The following is a 23,019-nucleotide window of genomic DNA, read 5'->3' as shown; positions in this document are numbered from 1 at the left end:
GGATGTTCTCGGATCTACGCGGACATACACGGATGTCCAAGGATGTCCAAGGTGTCAACATGGATCTCTCCCCGGATCTCTCCCCGGATCACCCCGGATCAGATCCGGGGTGGTCCGGGGCGATCCGGGATGTCTATGTGACTGGGGCATTAGGCACTTCACTCGTTTTCAAAGCGGCATAACGCCAAGCTGTACGCAATAATTCATTGGATTCATCAATCCTGTTCAAACAAAGAATGAACTTGCGTTTAGACCAGGTGACTATAGAATAGTCCATCAGTTGACATTTTAGCAGGCATCTATTTAATTGTTTTGTGTTGAATGCTATAACAACCTTTTTCTTTTGATATCGCTAAATACCAGGCATACTGTCAGGTGGATGTGCTGGCAAACACCATTTCGATAAGGATCATCGAACAATCATCACATCGCACATGCTTATCTCAGTGAGCAAACCAAAATGCCTGTTGGTACATAAAAAAATGACCTTTTTCTGCTTAGAGCAAAGTGGAACTATTGTGTTGTACAGGTGCTCATTGTTACGTCATAATCACTAGCCATCGCGTTGTACTTCTTCGTTCTGCACACGCGCACACTAATGACCAAAACTTCTCGATCCAAAGAAACATCCACTTTGAAAAATATTTAATCGAACTTCCCCCAAAAAGAAAGAATCATTTTCTCTACATTTAGATGCTCCAACCATCATTTACCAATCGTCTCTGGAAGATATCTAAATATACTTTGGAGCAGAAGATTGCGTAATCTCTGTAATTTACAGTCATTAAGAGATGAATTTCACTATCTATTTGAATGTCCGTTCTTTTCAACGGAGAGAAATATTTATCTTAAGAATTATTTCATCAGAAGACCCAATACATACAAAATGGATCAATCATTTAACTCGAAAACTCATATAACCCGAACGAATCTGGTTAAATTTTGTCAAGAAATGATGAAGCATTTCCAACAGTATTTCAATCATCTTTTCATTTTTCGAAGCAATTTGAATTAATTTGATATCATAAGGTGATTAGGCAATAGTACTGTTATTTGGCCTCTACTTTCAATCAAATGATGTGTGCTTTCAACATTTTTGTTCTACCGGCGCCTATCGTTCCTTTCCACTCCCTTCCGTATTGATTAAATTCTATGTTTTTGTTTTTTCATTGCGTTACGTTGTTGCTTTTTTTCAATCTTCAGTATATTCCGGATTCTTTAATTTGTTAACAGGTTGTTCCATATCATTTGTTGTATTCCAACAGGTATACAGAATAGAAATCTTGTAAATACTGTGATCTTTTATAATCATTTAGTTATTCTTGTAAACAGAAATGTACTAACATAATAGATGGTCTACCACATCACGGTGCGCCTATCATTCTCTTGTTCTACTGGCGCCTATCGTGTTATTTTTTCTCATTGGCTCTCTCTCTCCCCCTCTCTCTCACAAACACACACACACACACACACACACACCAACGGCGTAAATCCGTACTGAGGAGTGGGGGGGGGGGGGGGGGAGATGATCGGCGATAGTCACCATCACCACGATTACAAGCCCATAACCGGACCGGTGAAGCCCTTGGGGGGGGGGGGGGGGGGGCACACTCACACATACACTTTACAGGGATCAAAAAATGTCCCACTCTTTTCCATGCAAAGTGGGAGGGAAGGGGCGCAACTGCTGGCAATTACTGGTAGCAACATCAGGAGAATGACATAACGATTAAATGCGAGCGAGCGAAGCGAGCGAGCTTGGAAATTTTGACATTTTACTGTCCAAAAACTGCCGTTTGTATAGCTATATTTTTTCGCTTTGAAAATTAAGGGGGGGGGGGTGCACCGGGCACAACTGCTGGCAATTACTGGCAGCAACATCGGGAGAATAGCATGACGATTAAATGCGAGCGAGCGAAGCAAGCGAGCTTGAAAATCTTGACATTGTACAAGTTGTACAGTCCAAAAACGGCCGTTTGTAGCTATATTTTTTCGCTTTGGAAATTGAGGGGGGTGGGGGCGCACCGGGCGCAACTGCTGGCAATTACTGGCAGCAACATCAGGAGAATGACATAACGATTAAATGCGAGCGAGCTTGAAAATTCTGACATTTTACAGTCCAAAAACTGCCGTTTGTAGCTATATGTTTTTTTCGCTTTGAAAATTAAGGGGGGGGGGGGGAAGGCGCACCGGGCGCAACTGCTGGCAATTACCCGGCAGCAACATCAGGAGAATGGCATGACGATTAAATGCGAGCGAGCGAAGCAAGCGAGCTTGAAAATTTGGACATTGTACAGTCCCAAAACGGCCGTTTGTAGCTATATTTTTTCGCCTAGGAAATTAAGGGGGTGCATGGGGGCGCACCGGGCGCAACTGCTGGCAATTACTGGCAGCAACATCAGGAGAATGACATATACGATTAAATGCGAGCGAGCGGAGCGAGCGGGCTTGAAAATTTTGTACATTTTACAGTCCAAAAACTGCCGTTTGTAGCTATATTTTTTCGCTTTGAAAATAAGGGGTGGGGCGCACCGGGCGCAACTGCTGGCAATTACCCGGCAGCAACATCAGGAGAATGCATAGCATGACGATTAAATGCGAGCGAGCGAAGCAAGCGAGCTTCAAAATTTGGACATTGTACAGTCCAAAAACGGCCGTTTGTAGCTATATATTTTCACTTAGGAAATTAAGGGGGGTGGGGCGCACCGGGCGCAACTGCTGGCAATTACTGGCATCAACATCAGGAGAAAGACATAACGATTAAATGCGAGCGAGCGGAGCGAGCGATGAGCTTGAAAATTTTGAAATTTTACAGTCCAAAAACTGCCGTTTGTAGCTATACTTTTTTCGCTTTGGAAAGTAAGGGATGGGGGCGCACCGGGCACCGGACACTGCTGGCAATTACTGGCAACAACATCAGGAGAGCGAGCTATTAGCTTGAAAATTGTACAGTCCTAAAACTGCCGTTTGTAGCTACATTTTTTCGCATTGGAAATTAGGGGGAGCCCGGTGCGCACCCCCCCCCTCCCCTGGATCTGCCACTGGTAGTCAAGGGTGTCGGTTTATGTTCATGATTGGGGGAGGTATGACCAGCGAGGTGGCGTCGAAGTGACCAAGCGGGGGAAGGATGTCCAAAATCTGCACTTTAGAGCATCCCCTTGTTGTTTGTGTTTATGTGTGTGTGTGTTTTATATGCATGGAAAAGTTATAGGAAACTTAATAGCCCAGGTCAAGTCTTATTATTGACAATGCAAGGCATTTTAATACAGACAAGTGAATGTAAAGCAACACTGCAAAATCAGTGATCTAGCTTTGATATAACGAAGCGTAAGGTACAAAGGTGTACATTCTACATCACATTGCGCAACATTGCAGCGACTCTTTTTGCCGTTCGGATGTTCTGAGTACACTGCGCACATCCTGCTTATATTCCGAATGCCAACCAGGAATCACGCTGAATCACAATCTTTTGTCGGCTCCGGCTTTAATATTGAACAATGTTTCACAGTATATACCTCTTTAATTACTAAACCCTTGAATTACCATTTTGTAAGTCTTTTTTTTTTTACCAGCGGATTTTTTTTTTTTTTTTTTTTTTTTGGGGGGGGGGGGCACATGTCCCCCCCCGTAGTTACGCCACTGCACGCCCCTGCATGTATACGAGGGTGCTTTTGCATTTTTAGAATTCAGATGAAAGTATCTCGTAAACACATTTATGATGTAATCTGGGGAAATTTCAATCCAGAAGTGTATACTATTTTTTAGGAAGGGGGGAACCTTCCGTTAATTGAAAGTATCTAGATATCTCCTCCCACCCAAGGAACATTTGCATTTCTTTAAACTGAAGTAACAGACCTGGTGCACATTAGATGAAACATTTTGAAATCTGTCAATCTAAAGTGTATTAAATAGAAATGACTGAACGGGGAGGGTATGGGAGGGGTTAGGCCTATCCCCCTCTTACGCGAGGGAGATTTTGTATTTTCAGAATTGAAATTCAGCCATCTTTGGGTGGAATATGTAGACAGTTTTCTATCAAAAAGAAAGAACATTTCCACATCTGGGGAGTTATACGAGGAGGAGCAAAATGATCTGTTTGTCCCAATACTTTTATGGGGGAACCATCCCCCTCCCCTCCATCGACGCCTCTGCATATGAGGGAGCTTTTGTAAGTGAAAGATCTGCTGCACATTCTTTGATAAATATAAGGAAATAAAACGTCAATCTAAAAAAGTGTACAAAGTCTATCAAAAGGGACCCAGTAGCGGAGCTTTTGAATATTTTTGATTGCATTTCAGCGATCCGGTGCATAATTCTGGCGGTAGTTGTACAATTTTCCATAAAGAAAGTTCGACATTTGTCCTCATCTCGGGAATTGCTTGGGGGACAAATGATTTGTCTGCCCCCAACATTTCCGTAGGGGCGGGGCAAATGCCCCTTTGCCCCCCCCCCCCCCCCCGAGATAGATTCGACGCCCGTGATCATCCCTGGGTATATGCCCATAGATGTATCAGAGTCATCATCGTTTCAGGAATGATTCAGGAAATGGAGGGGTTCAATTATGGCGGTATAGTTTTTGTTATTGTTTATTTGTTTTCGTACATAATTTGCAGATGGTCCCGAGTTGCTCGCTTCATATCATGTTTATATGTAAGCCTATGCTATTTGACGTTGTCAACGTCTGGACCATACCTTATGTCGACATTACTTTCTTCGCGAGCGAGCGAAGCGAGCGAGCGCTTGAGAAAATTATGTATACATTATCCTACAAGATAGAATACTGTTCAGCTCTGTTACCTGTCCGAAGGCGGGCGTACGAACGTCATGCAATATGCCAAAATTGATACAATCACATTTCTGCTTCCTCCCTTTTTCCCTCAAATTTCAGGGGGGATGATTGTACAGGCCATCCCCCCTCCTCCATTTCAGGGGGGATATATCCCCCAATCCCCCCCCCCCCGGATTTACGCCCATGACACACACACACACACACACACACACACACACACACACACTCTGTTGCTTTCTCTCTTCCTCCGTTTTGTTTTATTTCTACGTCATTTTTCCCTTTCCATTCACAGTTGTCTTTACTACCTTTTAGTTTAACAGTATATCAAATATTGGATTGATTGCATTCGATGTTATACAGAGTCTCTAGACTCTAAATATACTTTGTAAATATTGTGAATAATCATTATTGTTAATTACTTTCTCATGTAAACAGAATCGATATCCCCAATACTGTTTAAGGTGACATGGGATTAATAAATTGCCATTGTCATTGTCATTGTCATTGTCAAAGATCGAAAGTTTGGCTGCCAGTGTGACCGGACCACGAATAATCGCGAAGACTCTGGATCATAAATCTCCCCCTGCGAAAATTCATAGTTTCTGGCCCGATATCACTGGATATGGTACCTACAGAGTTACGTACACACCATACGTACGCTTATAATTACCTCATTATGTTCTTTATGCTATTTGGACAATTGCATTACCTAAGAAGGAAAAAATGGTACATAGTTTCTTACAAATTGATTCCTCCTCGACCCATGAAAACTCGATATTTCCGCAGACATCCTAGATTACGTCACATTTCTTTGCCGAAAACGACTGTTACCAAAGTCTAAATGAAGTCTGACCTTCCTGAATCGATTGCGTGGGTACGCAGATTGGCGCAATTTGTCGTCGATCAAATTAGGGGACAAAAACTGCGTTGACATTGCATGCACGCGACTCCTACTCGCGTACCGAGCATGCACCGTACCCATTGCGTCACGTCACCGCCTTGTTAATAGTTCGCGTATCGTGTACCTGCAGACCGATCGAAACAGATATAAGCGTCAACTTCGACTCTAGATCGATCATTTCAATCTCAAAATTTTGTCGATTTCCAGACTTTTGAGAGCTCAGAAAACTCAAAAATGCCTCGTAGGAGCAATCCTACTGCTGGCCAGAGCGGCAAAATACTCAGCCCACGGTCATCTGTTTGGCAATTCATGGAACTGAACCGAGAAACACGACGGGCCAAGTGTCAATTCTGCGACAAGATACTTGCGTACACGGGGGGAACGACAAATTTGCGATACCATCTAACAGCCGCGCATTCGATGCAAGAATTTGAGGTAATGTACATCTGACAAGTAGGAATCGATTTGACAGGTTAAAACGTTTTTCTACACATCGACTACTATACAGTACATGTATATTAAATCCATGCAGATCGATTAAGGTATGAATCACACTGCCTGGGTGGGAAAATTAAAATTCTTAGTCAGTGTAGGCTACTAACAAAGTTAGCTAGTTCAGTACTAGTATATGTACAAATGTACAATGTATGTGGAGACTTTCGTCTAAACTGCTAGTGTTACCGACTCGAGGAACATGTGCTGGATCAACTACAGCACAAATGGAACATATGCAGTACACGGATTCATAGCGTTACATACAACTACTAACGCCGAGCCTCTTAGATCTACAGTAACCCATATACAATACAGTTGTACAGCTGTAACTAAACTGTTCACTGTTCGTTAAAATAGTCTGGAGCCTTTGGCCAACGCAGTATACAAGTGCTTCGCACGGCGTCGTCGGGGTTGTGGGGGGTAGGGGGGGGGGGGGGTGCGTTAAACCGTTGGTGCGAACGCACCCCCACTTCTAATTTATTTATTTATTGTTTTATTTTATTTATTTTTACTTGTCAATAGCCGATGAAACCCGGAAGTAGAACCAGATAAAAAGTACCTTCCCCTCCCCTTGGAAAAAGCTGGTGATGCCCCTGTGTAAGCTGCATAATGGCCTTAATTTAAAGGACAAGTTCACCTTCATTTGATTTTGATTGAATCATTTCTTTATTCAAGAAAATGTTTATACATAACCAGGTCAATTATCTCTTTAGATAATTGCAGGTACACATTGAACATACAACACAACATCCATGAAATTAATGTGCCAGTATCAACAATAATATTTAAAACTATCAATCATTATAACATTTGTATCAATTCTTTCATATATATATGTATATCGGACGTTTATAGAAACTTCACACTCCGGGCGGACCAATAATCAGTCGATGTTCTGCTTTTTTGTTTTCTGATTTCGTTTTGTACATAATCAAAAACTCCATTTACTTTCCCATTGAAAAAAAAAATATCTGTGGTCCTAAAAACTGTAATAAACCTTCTTTTGGTGTATCTAATTCAATATTACATATACAAATATAAAATATTACACATATACTATACTAATCAACAGACTTCAATATTTTGCATACTATAGAGATAAACCCATGAACTGAGAGTGAGAGTTGAATTCTGATAAAATGTGTATCTGTATATACTTTTTGTTTACTTTGATAATGACGTTTATTCGTCTGCACAAAGGGTATTAATAATATTTTGTCCGTTGAGGTCATAACCATGTTTACAAAAAAAAAAAAGAAATTATATATTCCAGGAGAGGGTTAAAACAGTAAAGAAAAATATAACTGGGGATGGATGGTTGCCTTAAAAAAAAAAAAAAGTTCCCACAAAGGGCCTGACACACATCTCTGAAGCCTGCTCTACAATCAATTGATGTAATCTACCAGGAGGGTGCCCTGAATCTACTAAACAACTGGGTACATTGTAGCAAAGGAAAAAAAAAGGCAATGAGATCGAACTTTCTGCCGCCAAATACTGTATATAACCCGTTTTCATTTTTCTATTTTTTACATTTCACCTCACAAAATAATTTCATCTACCAAAATTTAATAAAATATCTCACTTATACAAAATGGGAGGGAAATCAATCCAAAAAAAAAAATATTCAAACAAACTTAAATCACCCGATTTATGTATCAATACAACTTTTGAATTTAACCATATGTTGGACGGATTTAACTTTCCAACATGTGTAGGTGGTGTGTGCAAATACTACTAAATTATCGTCTGTTGAGAATGATAAGGGCGTCAAGTTGTCACAGAACCCATAGTGTTCAAGACAACCTAACGCCCCTCTCACTCCCAACAGACGTAATGTTGCCAAAAATGATATCACACAGTCAGAAAACGTTTCAATATATCAAACTTACAATTCAGTTTCAAATAATTTACCTGTGTATACAATATAAATTATTATCACATAACATTTTCAACTTTAACATATCAGCAATATGTTAATTTTTGATAACATATTGAATTGGGATTTGGTACTGTATACAAAACCTGATTATACCGACATATACGGTGCATCAGACCATGTTTGTTCGTGTCTGCTGTAAAATATTACAAAAGAAGCTAGAAGTGCAGCCTTGCTTAGGTCATTGTACAGCTCCTTTGGCTTCTTGTTACAGTTACACTTGGCGAGGATTTGCTTTATTCGAGTTTTGTTTTCAGCATCAATGAATCCTCTTTGTCCGACCTCAATCGCTTCTAATGAGGTGTCGTAATCGGTTTCATTCAGATCTCGAACCAGGTCTTTGTACCTCTCTATCTTCCTTTTGTGAGCGTCTTTTATGTTGCTCTCAAAAGGAACTGTTAACTCTACTAACATAATCTGTTTGGGATCGTGCCATACCACAACAAGATCTGGGCGTTGGTTAGTTACCAGGATGTGCGGGGGGGGGGGGGGGGGGGGTACTGTGCCTCCTGCAATCGTGTGGCCCCCTACGTCACAATAAACATCGAAATTATTACTTTCTGCGCTCATTACAATGGTCTGGATAACCTTAAGAACATTATTGTGTCGCCAAGTATACCTTTCTAACATCGATGGACAGTGTGACAGAATGTGGTGTAGGGTCCCTGTTGTATTTGGACAGAAGGGGCACTTATTGCTTAGTCTCTTTCCCCAACGGGATAAATTTGAATAAGATGGTAGGGAATCAATACACGCGTTAACTGCAAACTTTAAAACATTTCGAGGGAGATTAAACATAATCGATTTCCATGTGAGGTTTTCTCTCTCGAGCAGTAATAGTTCTGTAAATTTTCCTTGGCAAAGGAGTGGCTCTATCTTTTCTTTCCAGTATTTTACAACATCGTCCTCTAATATTTTGTTTATTGTCTTCTTCACTGAAGTCCAGGAGCTATTGGTCTGTACTCTAAGCTCACTTACGGCTTTCTCATGGACACTGTGACAGACGGTTACAGTGGACTGCTTTGTTGTCCACCTCGACTCGCGTTCTAGCGTGGAGTCTAGGGCGTGGTTAACTACGTCGTCACCAGCTAGTCTTGATCTGGTATAAGCTGAACAATTGGCTTTCCAATAAATATCGGAAAAGCGCGGGATGGCCATCCCTTGCGGGAGATGTACGGTTGCAATGTTTGCCCCTCGACTTGGGATTCCTAACCACTGTTTTAGGTAGCCGTCTGTCATAGTGTCTAATACATCAAGATGTGATTTATTCAGTGTATGGACACTCATCATGAATCTCATGGCAGGTAACAGATACCGGACATATATTGAAACTTTGTACTCCGGGCGGACCAGTAGTCGGTCGATGTTCTGCATTTTCTCTCTAATTTCGTTTTGTACATACATGTGTAATCAAAAACTTCATTAGATTTTCCACTGAAAAATATCCGCGATCCTAAAAACTGATGTGGGCTTTCTTTCAGTGAATCTATTTCTATATTACCAATACGGAATGAGATATCACCTGGAGTACCGCTACAAATTGACAGACTTCGACATTTTGCAGGCTTCAGAGAAAGACCCATGGACTGGCAGCGGGAGTTGAGTTCTGCTATGATTTTTTGATGGTGACGTTTATTATTCGAAATCAGATTAAAATCGTCTGCATAAGGGGTAGTGATGACCTTGTGTCCATTGCGGTCATAGCCATACTTGGATTTAATTGAAGTCAGATATTCCAGTAGAGGGTTGAAACAGGCAAGAAATATAACCGGGGATAGAGGGTCACCTTGAAAGACACCTTTTCGAAAGTGAAAAGTTTTTGATTCCCACGAAGGACCTGAGACACATCCCTGAAGCCTGCCGTACAATCGATTGATGTAGTCTACTACACAACTGGATTAAGGATTGAGAGAATGTAGCAATATTAGTAGAACACATCATTGAAAGTTTGAGGAAAATCAGACAATCCGTTCAAAAGTTATGAATTTTTGAAGTTTTTGTGCAGTACCCGCTGGATGAGAAGACTACTGCAGTGTATGAATAACTTAGATGTCACATGCGTACAACAATATAAAGAAAATATAAAGAGAATTTCACAAAATTCCATCTTTTGAAAAAAGTACACATTTCCCTGACTCGTTACCGATAAATGTTATGGGTAATATTATTCCCCCTGCCTTTAGAAAGAGGCAAGTCAATTGCTCTTTTATTATGCGAAAAAAGTGAAAATATGTTGAATTTTCTTTTACATTTTCTTTATACTGTTGTACGCATATGACTCACAAGCTGTAGTAGTCTCCTCATCCAGCGGTTCCAACACAAAAAATTAAACAATTCATTACTTTTGCATCGATTGTCCAATTTTCCTCAAACTTTCACCGATGTGTTCTACTAATATTGTTGCATTTTCTCAATCCTTATGTTTATGAAGGTGAACTTGTCCTTTAAGAGAAAGGAAAAGAAAGAGGAAAGGAAATTTGAGGAAAATGGGAAATGAAGCTACTCTAGATATAAGCACATGAAAAGAAGAATGATGTACAGATCAATCCTGTTTAATAGTATAACGAATATAATGAAATTCCTGTTTAATATAACAAAGTGAAAAATGGTCCCAAAATCTAGTTTGATAACTGTTGTGTTCTAAATAAATTTTTATATAATGCAAGAAAATTGCCAGTCCTAGGACTCGCCATCAGTATATTAGATACAATGTAGCTGACCACAAATTTATATCACTACCAACAAGATAGGCCCTGCAAGCATTCAGTATAACTATGATATTGGGCCAAGACAAAAGAAGGTTATTCTATTTTATTTTCTATTTTATTATTATTTTTTTGGGGGGGGGGAGGGGGAGGGCTTTATAAAAAAAATCATTGGTTTAGGCCTACATTTGGAGAAAATAGGACAAATGACATTTCTTGAAATTTATATGTCACTGTTAAATACTAAAGTTTTTGAATTTTTAAGGTATAATGAAATACATCTTAGGGATTTATTTCTTTTTTTAACTTGGAATGTTCACTTGTACAAATGTTACGTATAGATCACTCTTCAAATGAGACAATGTCATCACTGTAAAACTCTTCAGATTTTTTTTTTTTTTTTTTTGGGGGGGGGGGGGGGAGGGAGGAGGGTACAAAGATATTATTACTGCATATTTGGTTGATAATTTGGCAACTACATGTACATCTGTACAACCAGAGCTACCAGGTACCAAGTCTCGTGCATTCTGCGTGAGACTCAAGCATTTAGGGTCTGTCTCACGATCTCACTCATGGCACCCATTTTTCTCACGCATCTGGTGAAGTCTGCAATTTGGGCCAAAAATAAGGAGCATAGCTCAAAGGATTAAAGTGATAGTTGCAATTGAAGGTATACATTGTATTTCCCTTTTGCCTTTCAAAATTAGTAAAAAATAGTCTGTAAAGTATGCACCAGATCTCATCATTAAGAGCTAATAATTAAAAAAAGCTCCCTACAATTGGAGGGGGACACCCTCCTCGTTCGCGTGCGCGCGAGCGCCGAGACGCCGAGTCATAAAAATCTCACTCATAAAAGTTTTTTGAACTTGGCATCTCTGTACAACCCTTTTTACCTTAAAAATCAATTACATTACATGTATATTGTATCACAACATCCACACAGGGGTATCCACTCGACATGAATAAATTTCCTTTCTTGAAAAGATAACTAGTAAGTACATCATGTCAAGTGGATCACTACAATATGTGGGTGCTGTGATAACATGGCTTTAGTAACTGTAAAGGTCTATTTGTACCACATATACATTAATGAATATGTATCATCTTTTCAAGAAAAGAAATTTATCAAAGATTCGTAGGAGCTATGTGTAGGGTAATAATACTTCCTGACTGGAATGGTGATTGTGATTTTTTTTTTTTTTTTTTTTAAAACTGTGATACAATTTCTGTGTGAATCCAACAAGTCCTGAGGTACTTTGTGCAGAATCATTTCATCATTAAATCGGCAACTTTGAATTTTATCCTGATGTTATATTCGAGAGAGATTAGGTACATTTGTAGAACTGGTTGATCAACACTGCACACTGGCACTGGTCCCGATGGTCTGGGACCAGTAAAAATAGAAAAACCTACCCTACCTACTGACAAGGACAGGTGGGACCAATAGAAAAATGGGTTAGTGTGCTGCCCTGGGTTAATTCATTTCTTCTGCACAAAATTTTGGGAAAAAACCCCAATTTTAGAGATACATGTATTGTAACAGGAATTAACCCTATTCCCACCGAGGGGGGGCACACCCCCCCCCCCCCCCCCCGGTCGACGTGATTATTCCGCAACGCGTAATGCTCTTGCCGCGACATTTTATGACTTTTTTCTTTCAAGTATGGTATCGCGCAAATTTTGAGACCAAATTTGTCACTCCCGGGCATACCGTTTTGAAGCCATGCCCCTTTGAAAAAAGTTTGTCGACCCAAAAATTGCTCAAAAACATGATTTTGTGTACAAATCCAATGTAAATTGTGTTTTTGCTATTAATTCATACAAAAATAAATATTTATACTTTTAATGGCTGATAATGATTTATTTTAGCCTGATTACATGCTTAAAAAGGTTTCTGCGACAAATTTTGATGAAAAAAAAAACGAAAACAACGAAAACAAAAGTAAAAAACAGAAATACATTTGAAATTCAGTAAACAATAAAATACATTAGAAGTAATTATGAAGCTGAATTTTTGCTTCAATATTATTGTTGAGGATATTGAAAAGAATATGTTCACCAAAAATTAGAAGTCTTGGAGCTTTATTTTTTTATTTATAGGCAAATTGTTTTTTTTTTGCATAAATTAGCATAGATTAATTAATATAGAATACATAAATTAAAATTTGCAAAATCTAACTATACAGTCTTGTAGATTACATTGGCCTCTACCTTAGTGCAAATTTTCGCGAGGATCGAGCGATCCACGACCGAGATCTGAAGGGGGGGGGGGGGGGGCCAAAAAGGCCCCCCCCCCCCCCCTCCCCCCCGTGGTGCTTTCAAGTCCCTCAAAAAAACCTGGTGGGATTACGGTTAATCTTCTCCAATGTATTGCCAATTTAGGGACAAGGAATATTTACTGGAGCAATTCAGAGAATTGGAAACTTCTGCTACTAAAACAAATCCCCAAATATGTGAATTGAGTGAACACAGCAATTATGGTCGAACACATTTAGGGGGTGTGAGGAAATCTGACCATCCGTTCAACAAAACTTATGAATTTGTAAAATGTTTGTGCCACCATCGCTGGATGAGACGTGAAACAGTGTGTGATGTCACTGCGGAACAGCAGGTATACACCTGTATATAAAGAGACAACATATTTTAATTTTTCTAGTATTAATGAAAGGGAATGTTATACAGTTTGCCTTGCTTCTTTCAGAAAGGGAATATTATTACCCCAACATACAAGTCGTAGTTTGTTCTTTCCATTAAAAATGAAGTTTTGTGGAATTCTCTTATATCGATTGTTGTTCTGCAATGACGTCACAGACTGTTGTAGTCTTCTCATCCAGTGATGGCGACACCAAAACTTTTAAAAATTCATTAACTTCAAAACAGATTGATTTCCCTCAAACTTCACTGGTGTGTTCTGCTATTAATTACTGCATTCACTCAATCCACATGAATGAAAAGGTAGGCCCTATCATTCTCCTTTGATGAGACTGCTTCCATTTTATTGATTGTGACTATCTCGGTTGTTTGTTAAATTTATTCAACTTGAATATTATGGATTAGCAATCAGGAATGTAATTCAATTTCAGTGTAAGCTATCCTATAAGTGTAAATTCAACTTACGCACACACATGAGGGTACACTGGGTGGCAGGTAGCACATTCATATCATTTGAATGTCAATATTGGGTTAGTACTGAATGTGCTATGTGGTACCAAGAGTATTATTTTGTCTTTACAGTATAACCATTTGTTAATGGTGCAATGTCCCCTTTTCTGCTTTTGAAAGACAAGCATACGAGTACAATGTGTGTACAACTTGGTAAGATTGTAGACCTATGAAAATGACAAGGAATCTCTAAGATAAACACTTAAACTCCGCATTCAAAGTCAAGTGGCATGAATTGCATCTTTGACCCTTATTGAAATTAAATCTCAGACAAAAAAAAAAAGAAAGAAAGAAAGACAGAAAGAAAGGTGTGTGGTAGGCCTAATTGCATCATGTCAAATGAATATCACCAAAGTCAAAGGTTTAACTCCCATGATGTTAGACAGTCTGTAATGAAATAAAACCAGAAGGGCAATTCCGCAGTTAGGTGGACATGACATAGATAAAAGAAATGTGCCTCTTTATCTTACTCTTTAATTTAGGTATCAACTAATGACATGGATGTTCACCAATCACTAAGGTCTTTCAAATTCAGTAGATTTTATTTTTCATATTCATTGATTTTGCGAGATCTAAAACCATCATTTAAAATGTATGTGGGACTGGGGATGCTGAAATTCACTTAAATGCAAATTACAGTGGGTTGCTTTGAAATTTTTTCCTCAAATTTTTGCTAAAAGTTAAAGATGAATACATTTAAATACTCCAGAAGTCATGTGACATTTTGTTGATTACAAAAGGGTGAAATGACCGGCGGAATTACTCCGGACAAATGTAACGTTACTAACCGTAACGTTACTAACCATGCATTTGGGGTCTAGCTAATAAATCATCGGTCGAACTGCTAAAAATATTTGTGTGAACATTTGTCATGACACAATAATTGAAATTAATGCAACACTTTGTTTTAAGTAACTTGAAATTTTGCACACTTTTTGTTTCAAGACATTGATTTTTTTGTCATGTCCTTTTTTCATAACGTTACTAACCAGCCCTTTTAGTTGCCATAGCAATTCTGATATTTATTGGATTGTACTCATTCTTTTCTATATCATAGACCTAGGAAGGATGAACATGTTTTAAAATGATTTTGACTTGAAATGAATAAATGGTGATTTAGTAGTAAAAATAAATATCTAAATTTCTTTAAATGTAACGTTACTAACCGCGGAATTGCCCAGAAGCAAGGCATAATGTAACAGAGATCATTTAGGCTATTTCATACAATGCATTGTGTATGACCTGTTGAACTGCCAACACTAGTGTGAGGATCTGGTAAACTTGCATGTGTAGTACCTAGCGTGTAAGTTGTTTGTTAAGCAGTTATTAACTTAATCCTGCATGTCATAGAACTCAGCAGAAAGTGAATTAATATTCTGAAAACCCGCAACCTCTTGTTAGAATAGACTTTGCGTAACTTATGATGAAATTGTTCATGAATTGCATTTGTGATATTTGCCATAACAGGTTGTTGGTCCTTCAGCTAAGGTATTCAAGCCAGGAAAGGTCAAGTCCATTCTTGGAAGCTCATTGCCAGCAGAACGGAAAAAACGTGGAAGGCCCAAAATCAAAGGAGTGAAGGAGGAAGAAGGCACAGATGGACCTTCGACATCAAACAACCCAACACTGTCTACTGCCAACAACACATCAACTGAGGTTGCCAACCCAGCAACACCGAGTGCTGTGCTGTCAACAAAGCACCAGCCGTTGGGCCTTTCTGCATTCCGTATGCGGTTCAATATGAACAGAAACTTCACAGACAACCAGAATGCCATTGTGCATGAAAAACTTCTTCATATGCTTGTCCAGAGCCTGCAACCACTCAGTTTTGTTGAGTCAGAAGGGTTCCAAGGGTTAATGAAATTCTTAGAGCCAGTATACACTCTTCCAGACAAGAAACTGTTACAAGACATGCTGTTGAACATGTATGAAGCTGGCAAGGTAAGTAATTGAAGTGATACTCATCAGATTTAAGTGAGTGAAATGATTGATACTAAAACAGCATTTATTTTAATCTTGTGACAGTCTGTGGAGGTACTCAGAGGAGTCACAGGCAGACACACAGACAGACAGACAGACAGACACATGTACACACAAAATCAACAACAAATAAGATCAGCTTGGCTGAGTCTTATCAACAAGTGTAATTGTGTATGCCATTTTTTTTTTTTTTTTGGTCTCTTCATTTCCATTTCTAGCTAAAGTATGGTATACAACAAATACAATGCATCACTTACGGTCTGAAATTAAGCATTAGTATTAAAGTCAATGTGAAATGTGAAATAAACAGGGAACTTAACACTTAAAACTTGGTATGAAATTTCAAACAATGGGAAAGCTGAAGTGAAGGTCTTCTTGTGTACATCGAGAACAGATGAAAATCATTACATGTATGCTGGGTATTGCAACTGTGAACAATACTGTTTGCAACATTAAAAGCATGTTATATCAACAGGTAAAAAGTTTTGCCATATAAAAGAATTATATATAAATCATGAATCTTCAAAATTCATAATTTTGTAAACATTTTTCTTGCACTATCGGGGCTTTATTAACCTGTCCTACATGCCAGATCAGAAGAATGTACATATCAATGTACTAAATATGGCTGCTCAAAGAAAACAACAACAACAACAAAATAAAACAAACAAACAAAAACATGTATGAACAAAAAACAAATCCACACTCTTGTAGGTGTCTGATGCTCAATACAATGTACATAGTTTATGTGAGGCTCTTGGTAACAATGACCTACTGTTCACTAGTACATGTAATTTTGTTGTTTTGTTTGTTTTTTAGCACAATGTTTTAGCAACCTGTCTTTGTTTTGGAACAACTAGCATAATACTGTATGTAGCTGGCTGCTTTAATTGGTAGTGGTTATGTGTAGGCGAGCATGTGGGTGTGGAGCTGAACCCTACAACATACCATTAGCTGCAATGTGTTTTTATCTACTTTCTTAGTACAATTTTTAAATTGAAGCAAGGCTGTGCAGTATTATTTTTTTTTCCTCTTTTGAAATTCCATTCTTACTTATTTACATGTACATACTTTTGTAGAGGGTGCTGTTGTTTGCATAACAATCACTTTTCATACTCCTTACAGGTGAAACTTATGAGCACTCTTGCAGAGGATGCTCCACACTACTCTGTGGTCTACGATTTGTGGAGGAACAATGATCAAGAATGCTACATGACAGTCATCATCCATTACCTGAATGACCAGTGGGAACGCAAGAGCTGGGTGCTTGGCACTGAGCAGTTGAGCCAACTCCGTGCCACAGGAAATGAAATTGGCAACTGCATCAGCAGCCTCCTGCTCACGTACAACCTGCCTCTGCAGGGGCTGGTGGGGACTGTGTACCGTCAAGGCATGCTCAAGTCTCAGATGGGACGAATCGGCACCCTGTTGGCTTGTGAAAGCATGAGCTGTGCTGCTGAAAAGCTGGACATGTGTGTTCAGGCAGCATTTGCCATACCAGAGATCAGGGATGTGATTGATAAGGCAGGGAAGTTAGCCAACTACCTGATCCACGATGACGGGGCACGCCGCATCCTTCAGGAAATGAAGGAGGTGGATGGCTTTACTCACCAGGTGGAACTAGCGCAAGATCACAAGGGGTCATGGGTAGCCACTTGCAATATGCTGATGAAGGTTTGTTATTGTGCAATGACAAAGAATTCCAGTATCCAAAGTTCAAAGTTTAACTCCAGTCAACAAACCAAGAACCATTTTAACCAGTGGGAGAAATTCTAATTGAAAAGAAGAATTTAAAGGATTTGTATAGCTTAGGCCTAGACCTAACTTTGGGTTTCTAACATTTTTTTGTGAGATAATGAGAAACCTCTAATGAAATATGAAAGAATATTCCATGAGCAATTGAACATTTACTTGATGAAAATTGGTTTTGAAATGGCTGAGATATCCAAAACAGAGTGATCCTAGTAAATGGTGGGACCCACCTTTTTATAATGAACGCTTTGTTTTACTTTGATTTTGGATGTGTTAGCCATTCCAAAACCAATTTTTATCTATTAAAGTTTGAATTCCTGTTAGAATGGTATGGTCTGTACTATAAACAAAAGTGGTTTCGTGATATCTCACAAAATATTAAAAGCCCAATTCTCATCTCCACCAATACTATACCATCCTTTTAAATACAAGTCTGTTAGGCTAGTACTTAGTTATTGAAAATATGCATGTTTATTTCAAGTTACATTTTGCCACAACTGCAATGGCTCAATTTCTGAGAACTCGATTCATTTTGATATTAGATTGAATCTTTTTAAAGGGTTTTTGGTCACAATCTCTTTTCAATACATTTTGGAATGAGGAGCATAACATTAAAAGTGATGTGCTTGAAAAGTATCAGCAACTAGAAGTTAAAAAGAAAATTGATTAGACCATTGTGCGTCCTGTTTTGCCAAACAATTTCTGTTGATTCTGCAGAAACCCCAAAAATATGTGGGCCAAACTGAACACTATACAAGTGTATAATTTCCACTCAGTTAACATGAAAATATTGCAAACACATTCATTAATGCCTATTCTCTAAGTGAATGCATGTTGTTGAATATGACATTGTAGGCCAGAAGTTAAAATCTATATTCTCTGGACATGTTACATAGTGTCGCTATAACATTTCTCTCTGTTGCAGTTGATAGCCCTCAAGGAAGAGATTGAAAAAGTCAGCGATCAAGACATCAAGAACAAACAACTGTACCTCAGTGAAGAGAAATGGGCTCTCATTGAGTTGTTGATGAATTCCCTCCAAATCCTGAAGGCAGCACTGACAGTTATGAGCGAGGACAAGACAGGCTCTGTGTCATGTCTTCTGCCTGTGGTCCACAGCATTCTCCAGCATTGTGAAGATTCCAGTCATGCCAAGAACTCACCCATGGACAACTTCCTGAAGACCATTGGCAAGGAAACCCGGGAAAAGTGGGATCTCACTGCCATTCTGCCTTCATCCATACCGATGCTTGCTGCTCTGCTTGATCCAAGATTCAAGAAACTAAAATTCATTGCTGAAGAGGACAAAGGAGATGTGTTTGATGCCCTCAAGGGAGTTCTTGGTACCATTAAAGTTGCAGGAACTGATGGCACAACCAACTCCAACTCTCAGGACCTATCCCCATTCCTGTGTCTGTTCGGAGGCACTGAAGAATACACCCAGGAGCGGCAGGACACTGACAGTGAGATTACCAACTACACCAACTTTCCTATGCTAAGACATGAGTGCTGTCCACTGGACTGGTGGCGGGTCAATCAAGGCCGGTTTCCAGAGTTGGCTAAGCTGGCCAGACAGTACCTGTCAGTACCAGCTATTGCACTGCCAGTGAAGGAAATCAAAGCTGGTGCTTGGCAGCTGGATATGAAGAGGGGTCTTCTAGAAGTAGAGGCTGCAGGACCCCTGATCTTCATGAATCATAACTGGGCGTTGTACTGAACATTGCAGAATTGGCTCTGACATCTGAAACTCAGACCTTGGTCTTCTGAGCATGCAACAACAACTGATTTGAAATGTTTTGCATCATATCAGCTGTCAGGGCTGATCTTACACCAGAGGTTGACAGAGTTACAGTGATGTTATGTTACTCATCAAGACGTGGAAAATGAAGAAATACAAATGTTGGTGGAACAAAATGTTACATACATGCAACTTGGATCTTAAGTAATTGAACAGACACAAGGGAGGGAAATTTCTTTATGCAAATCATTTTAATTGCATGTGAATTGGTCTACAACATGATGAGATTGATGAAAAAAAGCAGAACAAGGTCTGATACAATGACCAGAGTCATGTAAAAAAAACCCAACAACAACAATGTGTGTCGGCATCTAATAATGCATTGCAAATTTCTTTATTTTTAACAGCAAAATTCTTTTACCTTTTGTTGCATACAACATGAATGGTAACCATCCCAATACTTTTGAAAATAGAACTGTAAACCTGACAGTACAGTGAAACTAGAAACCACTTTTAACAAGATGATATTAGTCCTATTTTCCTTTGAGTGTAAACCAACGGCAGAATGGTTTGCTTACAATGAGCTCAGTTATAATGAGATTCTAATTCTATCAAGGACATATTTGGTGCATTTTGATAAAGAAACACAGAGGCAGTCTGATCAGATACGAGGTTTCATATTTTGACTTGCTACTTTCAAACATGTGAAAAACGAAACATTTAAAACTGAATTCATGATATCCATGTACAGTACACGCCATATATTTCACGAGTCTAAATTTTCGCGAATCGGGACTTCCCAACAATTTCGCGAGTGGTTAAATTCGTAATCGTGGAGTCTTGTACTGAACGGAGAAATGTATACACGTATGTCACATTCATATCATATTTTCGCGTGTTTTTAATTTCGCGAATAGCAGGTGATTCGCAAAAATAACAAGAGACCCGCGGGTCTAGCGCTCACCTGAGTATCGCAAGTTCACCTTTCACGCAGTCACTAATCTAAATTATTCACAGCTCTACCAAAATTTGACGAGGCATTCTCAAGTGGAAGATGAAAATGTACAATAAGGGCCCAATTTTTTCAAGATTCCTTAATTTGGGGGAATTGGGGCCCCCTGGGGCCCTCTGGGTGGGGCATGGTGCCCAGTTTGATAAATTGAGATCCTGACCACCTAGGGATGCTACCTGCCAAGTTTGACAAAAATCCATCATGAGGTTTTCAGGAAGAAGATGAAAATGTACAATTCAGGCCTCCATTTGGACCCTTCCAACCACCCCCCCCCCCCACCCCCAAGAGGGGCACCCCTGGATCTCCTATGAACAAACTTGAAACTACAGTCATTACTGTACTCACTCATAGTATTATCTTAGCTCTATAACTTCTGATTCTAGAGAAGATTTTTAAAGATTCCTTCATTTGGGGGGTTTGGGCCCCCTGGGGGCCCCCTGGGCGGGGCATGGTGCCCATTTTAACAAATTGAGATCCTAACCCCCTAGGGATGCTACCTGCCAAGTTTGGTGAAAATGGGTCATGGGGTTCTCAAGAAGAAGATAAAAATGTACAATTTAGGCCCCATTAGGACCCCTCCTCACCCCCACCCCCCCCCCCCCTGGGTCCAAAGGGGGGCACCCCTGATTCTGCCATGAACAAACTTGAAACTACAGTCATCAATGTGCTAACTCATAGTATTAACCTAGCTCTATCACTTCTGGTTCTAGAGAAGAAGATTTTTGCGGATTCCTTAATTTTGGGGGGTTTGGGCCCCCTGGGGGCCCCCTGGGTGGGTCATGGTGCCCATTTTAACAAATGGAGTTCCTAACCCCCTAGGGATGCTACCTGCCAAGTTTGGTGAAAATGGGTCATGGAGTTCTCAAGAAGAAGATGAAAATGTACAATTTAGGCCCCATTAGAACCCTTCCCCACCCCCCTCCCCTGGGTCCCAAGGGGGGCACCCCTGATTCTGCCATGAACAAACTTGAAACTACAGTCATCAATGTACTAACTCATTAACTTAGCTCTATCACTTCTGGTTCTAGAGAAGAAGATTTTTACAGATTCCTTAATTTTTGGGGGTTTGGGCCCCCCTGGGGGCCCCCTGGGTGGGGCATGGTGCCCATTTTAACAAATTGAGTTCCTAACCCCCTAGGGATGCTACCTGCCAAGTTTGATGAAAATCGGTCTTGGGGTTCTCAAGAAGAAGATAAAAATGTACAATTTAGGCCCCATTAGGACCCCTCCTCACCCCCCCCCCCCCCCCCCCTGGGTCCAAAGGGGGGCACCCCTGATTCTGCCATGAACAAACTTGAAACTACAGTCATCAATGTGCTAACTCATAGTATTAACCTAGCTCTATCACTTCTGGTTCTAGAGAAGAAGATTTTTGCGGATTCCTTAATTTTGGGGGGTTTGGGCCCCCTGGGGGCCCCCTGGGTGGGTCATGGTGCCCATTTTAACAAATGGAGTTCCTAACCCCCTAGGGATGCTACTTGCCAAGTTTGGTGAAAATGGGTCATGGAGTTCTCAAGAAGAAGATGAAAATGTACAATTTAGGCCCCATTAGAACCCTTCCCCACCCCCCTCCCCTGGGTCCCAAGGGGGGCACCCCTGACTCTGCCATGAACAAACTTGAAACTACAGTCATCAATGTACTAACTCATATTATTAACTTATCTCTATCACTTCTGGTTCTAGAGAAGAAGATTTTTACAGATTCCTTAATTTTGGGGGGTTTGGGCCCCCCTGGGGGCCCCCTGGGTGGGGCATGGTGCCCATTTTAACAAATTGAGTTCCTAACCCCCTAGGGATGCTACCTGCCAAGTTTGATGAAAATCGGTCTTGGGGTTTTCAAGAAGAAGATGAAAATGTAAAAAGTTTACGCACGACGCACGACGGACGACGCACGACGGACGACGGACGACGGACGACGCACGACGCACGACGCACGACGCACGACGCACGACGGACGCCGGACGAAGGGCGATCGCAATAGCTCACTTGAGCCTTTGGCTCAGGTGAGCTAAAAACCACGCAAAATATGTGCATTGTACAGATGTACATATAGTACATGTATGCATAGTGATCCCATGCCATCTCTATCTGAATTATCAGAAGCAGGAAGAGGAAAAAACATGCCAGGCTTAGACCCGCTGTTGTCCCCCTCTATCCCCATTATCAGTGATGAATAACCAATGACTGTGCTTTCAATGTTTTCTTATAAACCATGTGATAAGAAACATGAATGCCCTCCGGTGTACTTAAATCTTTGAACATAATCATTTGATTTCTTTTAGAGATACACTTCTATACTATTTGATATACTCATTGAAAAACTTTCCATCTAATGAAACTAGTGGCAAAAAAATGGAAGAATATTTTTTTGGAATGCATGCAGCTGTTTTTCTGATTAGTAAACATTGATGTGTAGGCCTACATCATGTAAAAGATTAAAGCTAAAATAATTAATGAAATCAGTGTGATCCCACCAGGCAACAACAGCATAAAACAGTTGAATCATCATGATCCTACCTGGCAACAACAACATAAGACAAGTTGAATAA

The 23,019-nt window shown here is 40.0% G+C and overlaps 1 protein-coding gene and 1 pseudogene across 1 annotated transcript; one reads left to right on the top strand and one right to left on the bottom strand.

The window, feature by feature from the left end:
* LOC139722052 (NEDD8 ultimate buster 1-like) overlaps window positions 1-23,019 on the bottom strand; it is an 83,368-nt pseudogene that overhangs the window by 11,322 nt on the left and 49,027 nt on the right.
* On the top strand, window positions 5,853-20,392 carry LOC139722051 (E3 SUMO-protein ligase ZBED1-like). The gene is made up of 4 exons (XM_071633369.1): window positions 5,853-6,125; window positions 15,456-15,929; window positions 17,094-17,642; window positions 18,646-20,392. The coding sequence occupies exons 1-4, from the start codon at window positions 5,925-5,927 to the stop codon at window positions 19,435-19,437; spliced, it is 2,016 nt and encodes a 671-aa protein (XP_071489470.1). The 5' UTR covers window positions 5,853-5,924; the 3' UTR covers window positions 19,438-20,392.

The sequence above is a fragment of the Diadema antillarum genome, unplaced genomic scaffold, assembly GCF_040938485.1.
Source record: "Diadema antillarum isolate AM-2024a unplaced genomic scaffold, OU_Dant_1.0 scf00000156, whole genome shotgun sequence".
NCBI lineage: Eukaryota > Metazoa > Echinodermata > Echinoidea > Diadematoida > Diadematidae > Diadema > Diadema antillarum.
Note: the sequence above shows the minus strand (reverse complement) of the source record. Positions and strands in the feature narration are given on the sequence as shown.

What these genes read in the sequence shown, in the direction of transcription:
- LOC139722051 (XM_071633369.1), top strand. Translation starts at nt 5,925, where the DNA reads ATGCCTCGTAGGAGCAATCCTACTGCTGGCCAGAGCGGCAAAATACTC. An exon ending in ATTCGATGCAAGAATTTGAG is followed by an intron (nt 6,126 to 15,455) that starts GTAATGTACATC and finishes TTGCCATAACAG; the next exon opens with GTTGTTGGTCCTTCAGCTAA. An exon ending in CTTGCAATATGCTGATGAAG is followed by an intron (nt 17,643 to 18,645) that starts GTTTGTTATTGT and finishes TCTCTGTTGCAG; the next exon opens with TTGATAGCCCTCAAGGAAGA.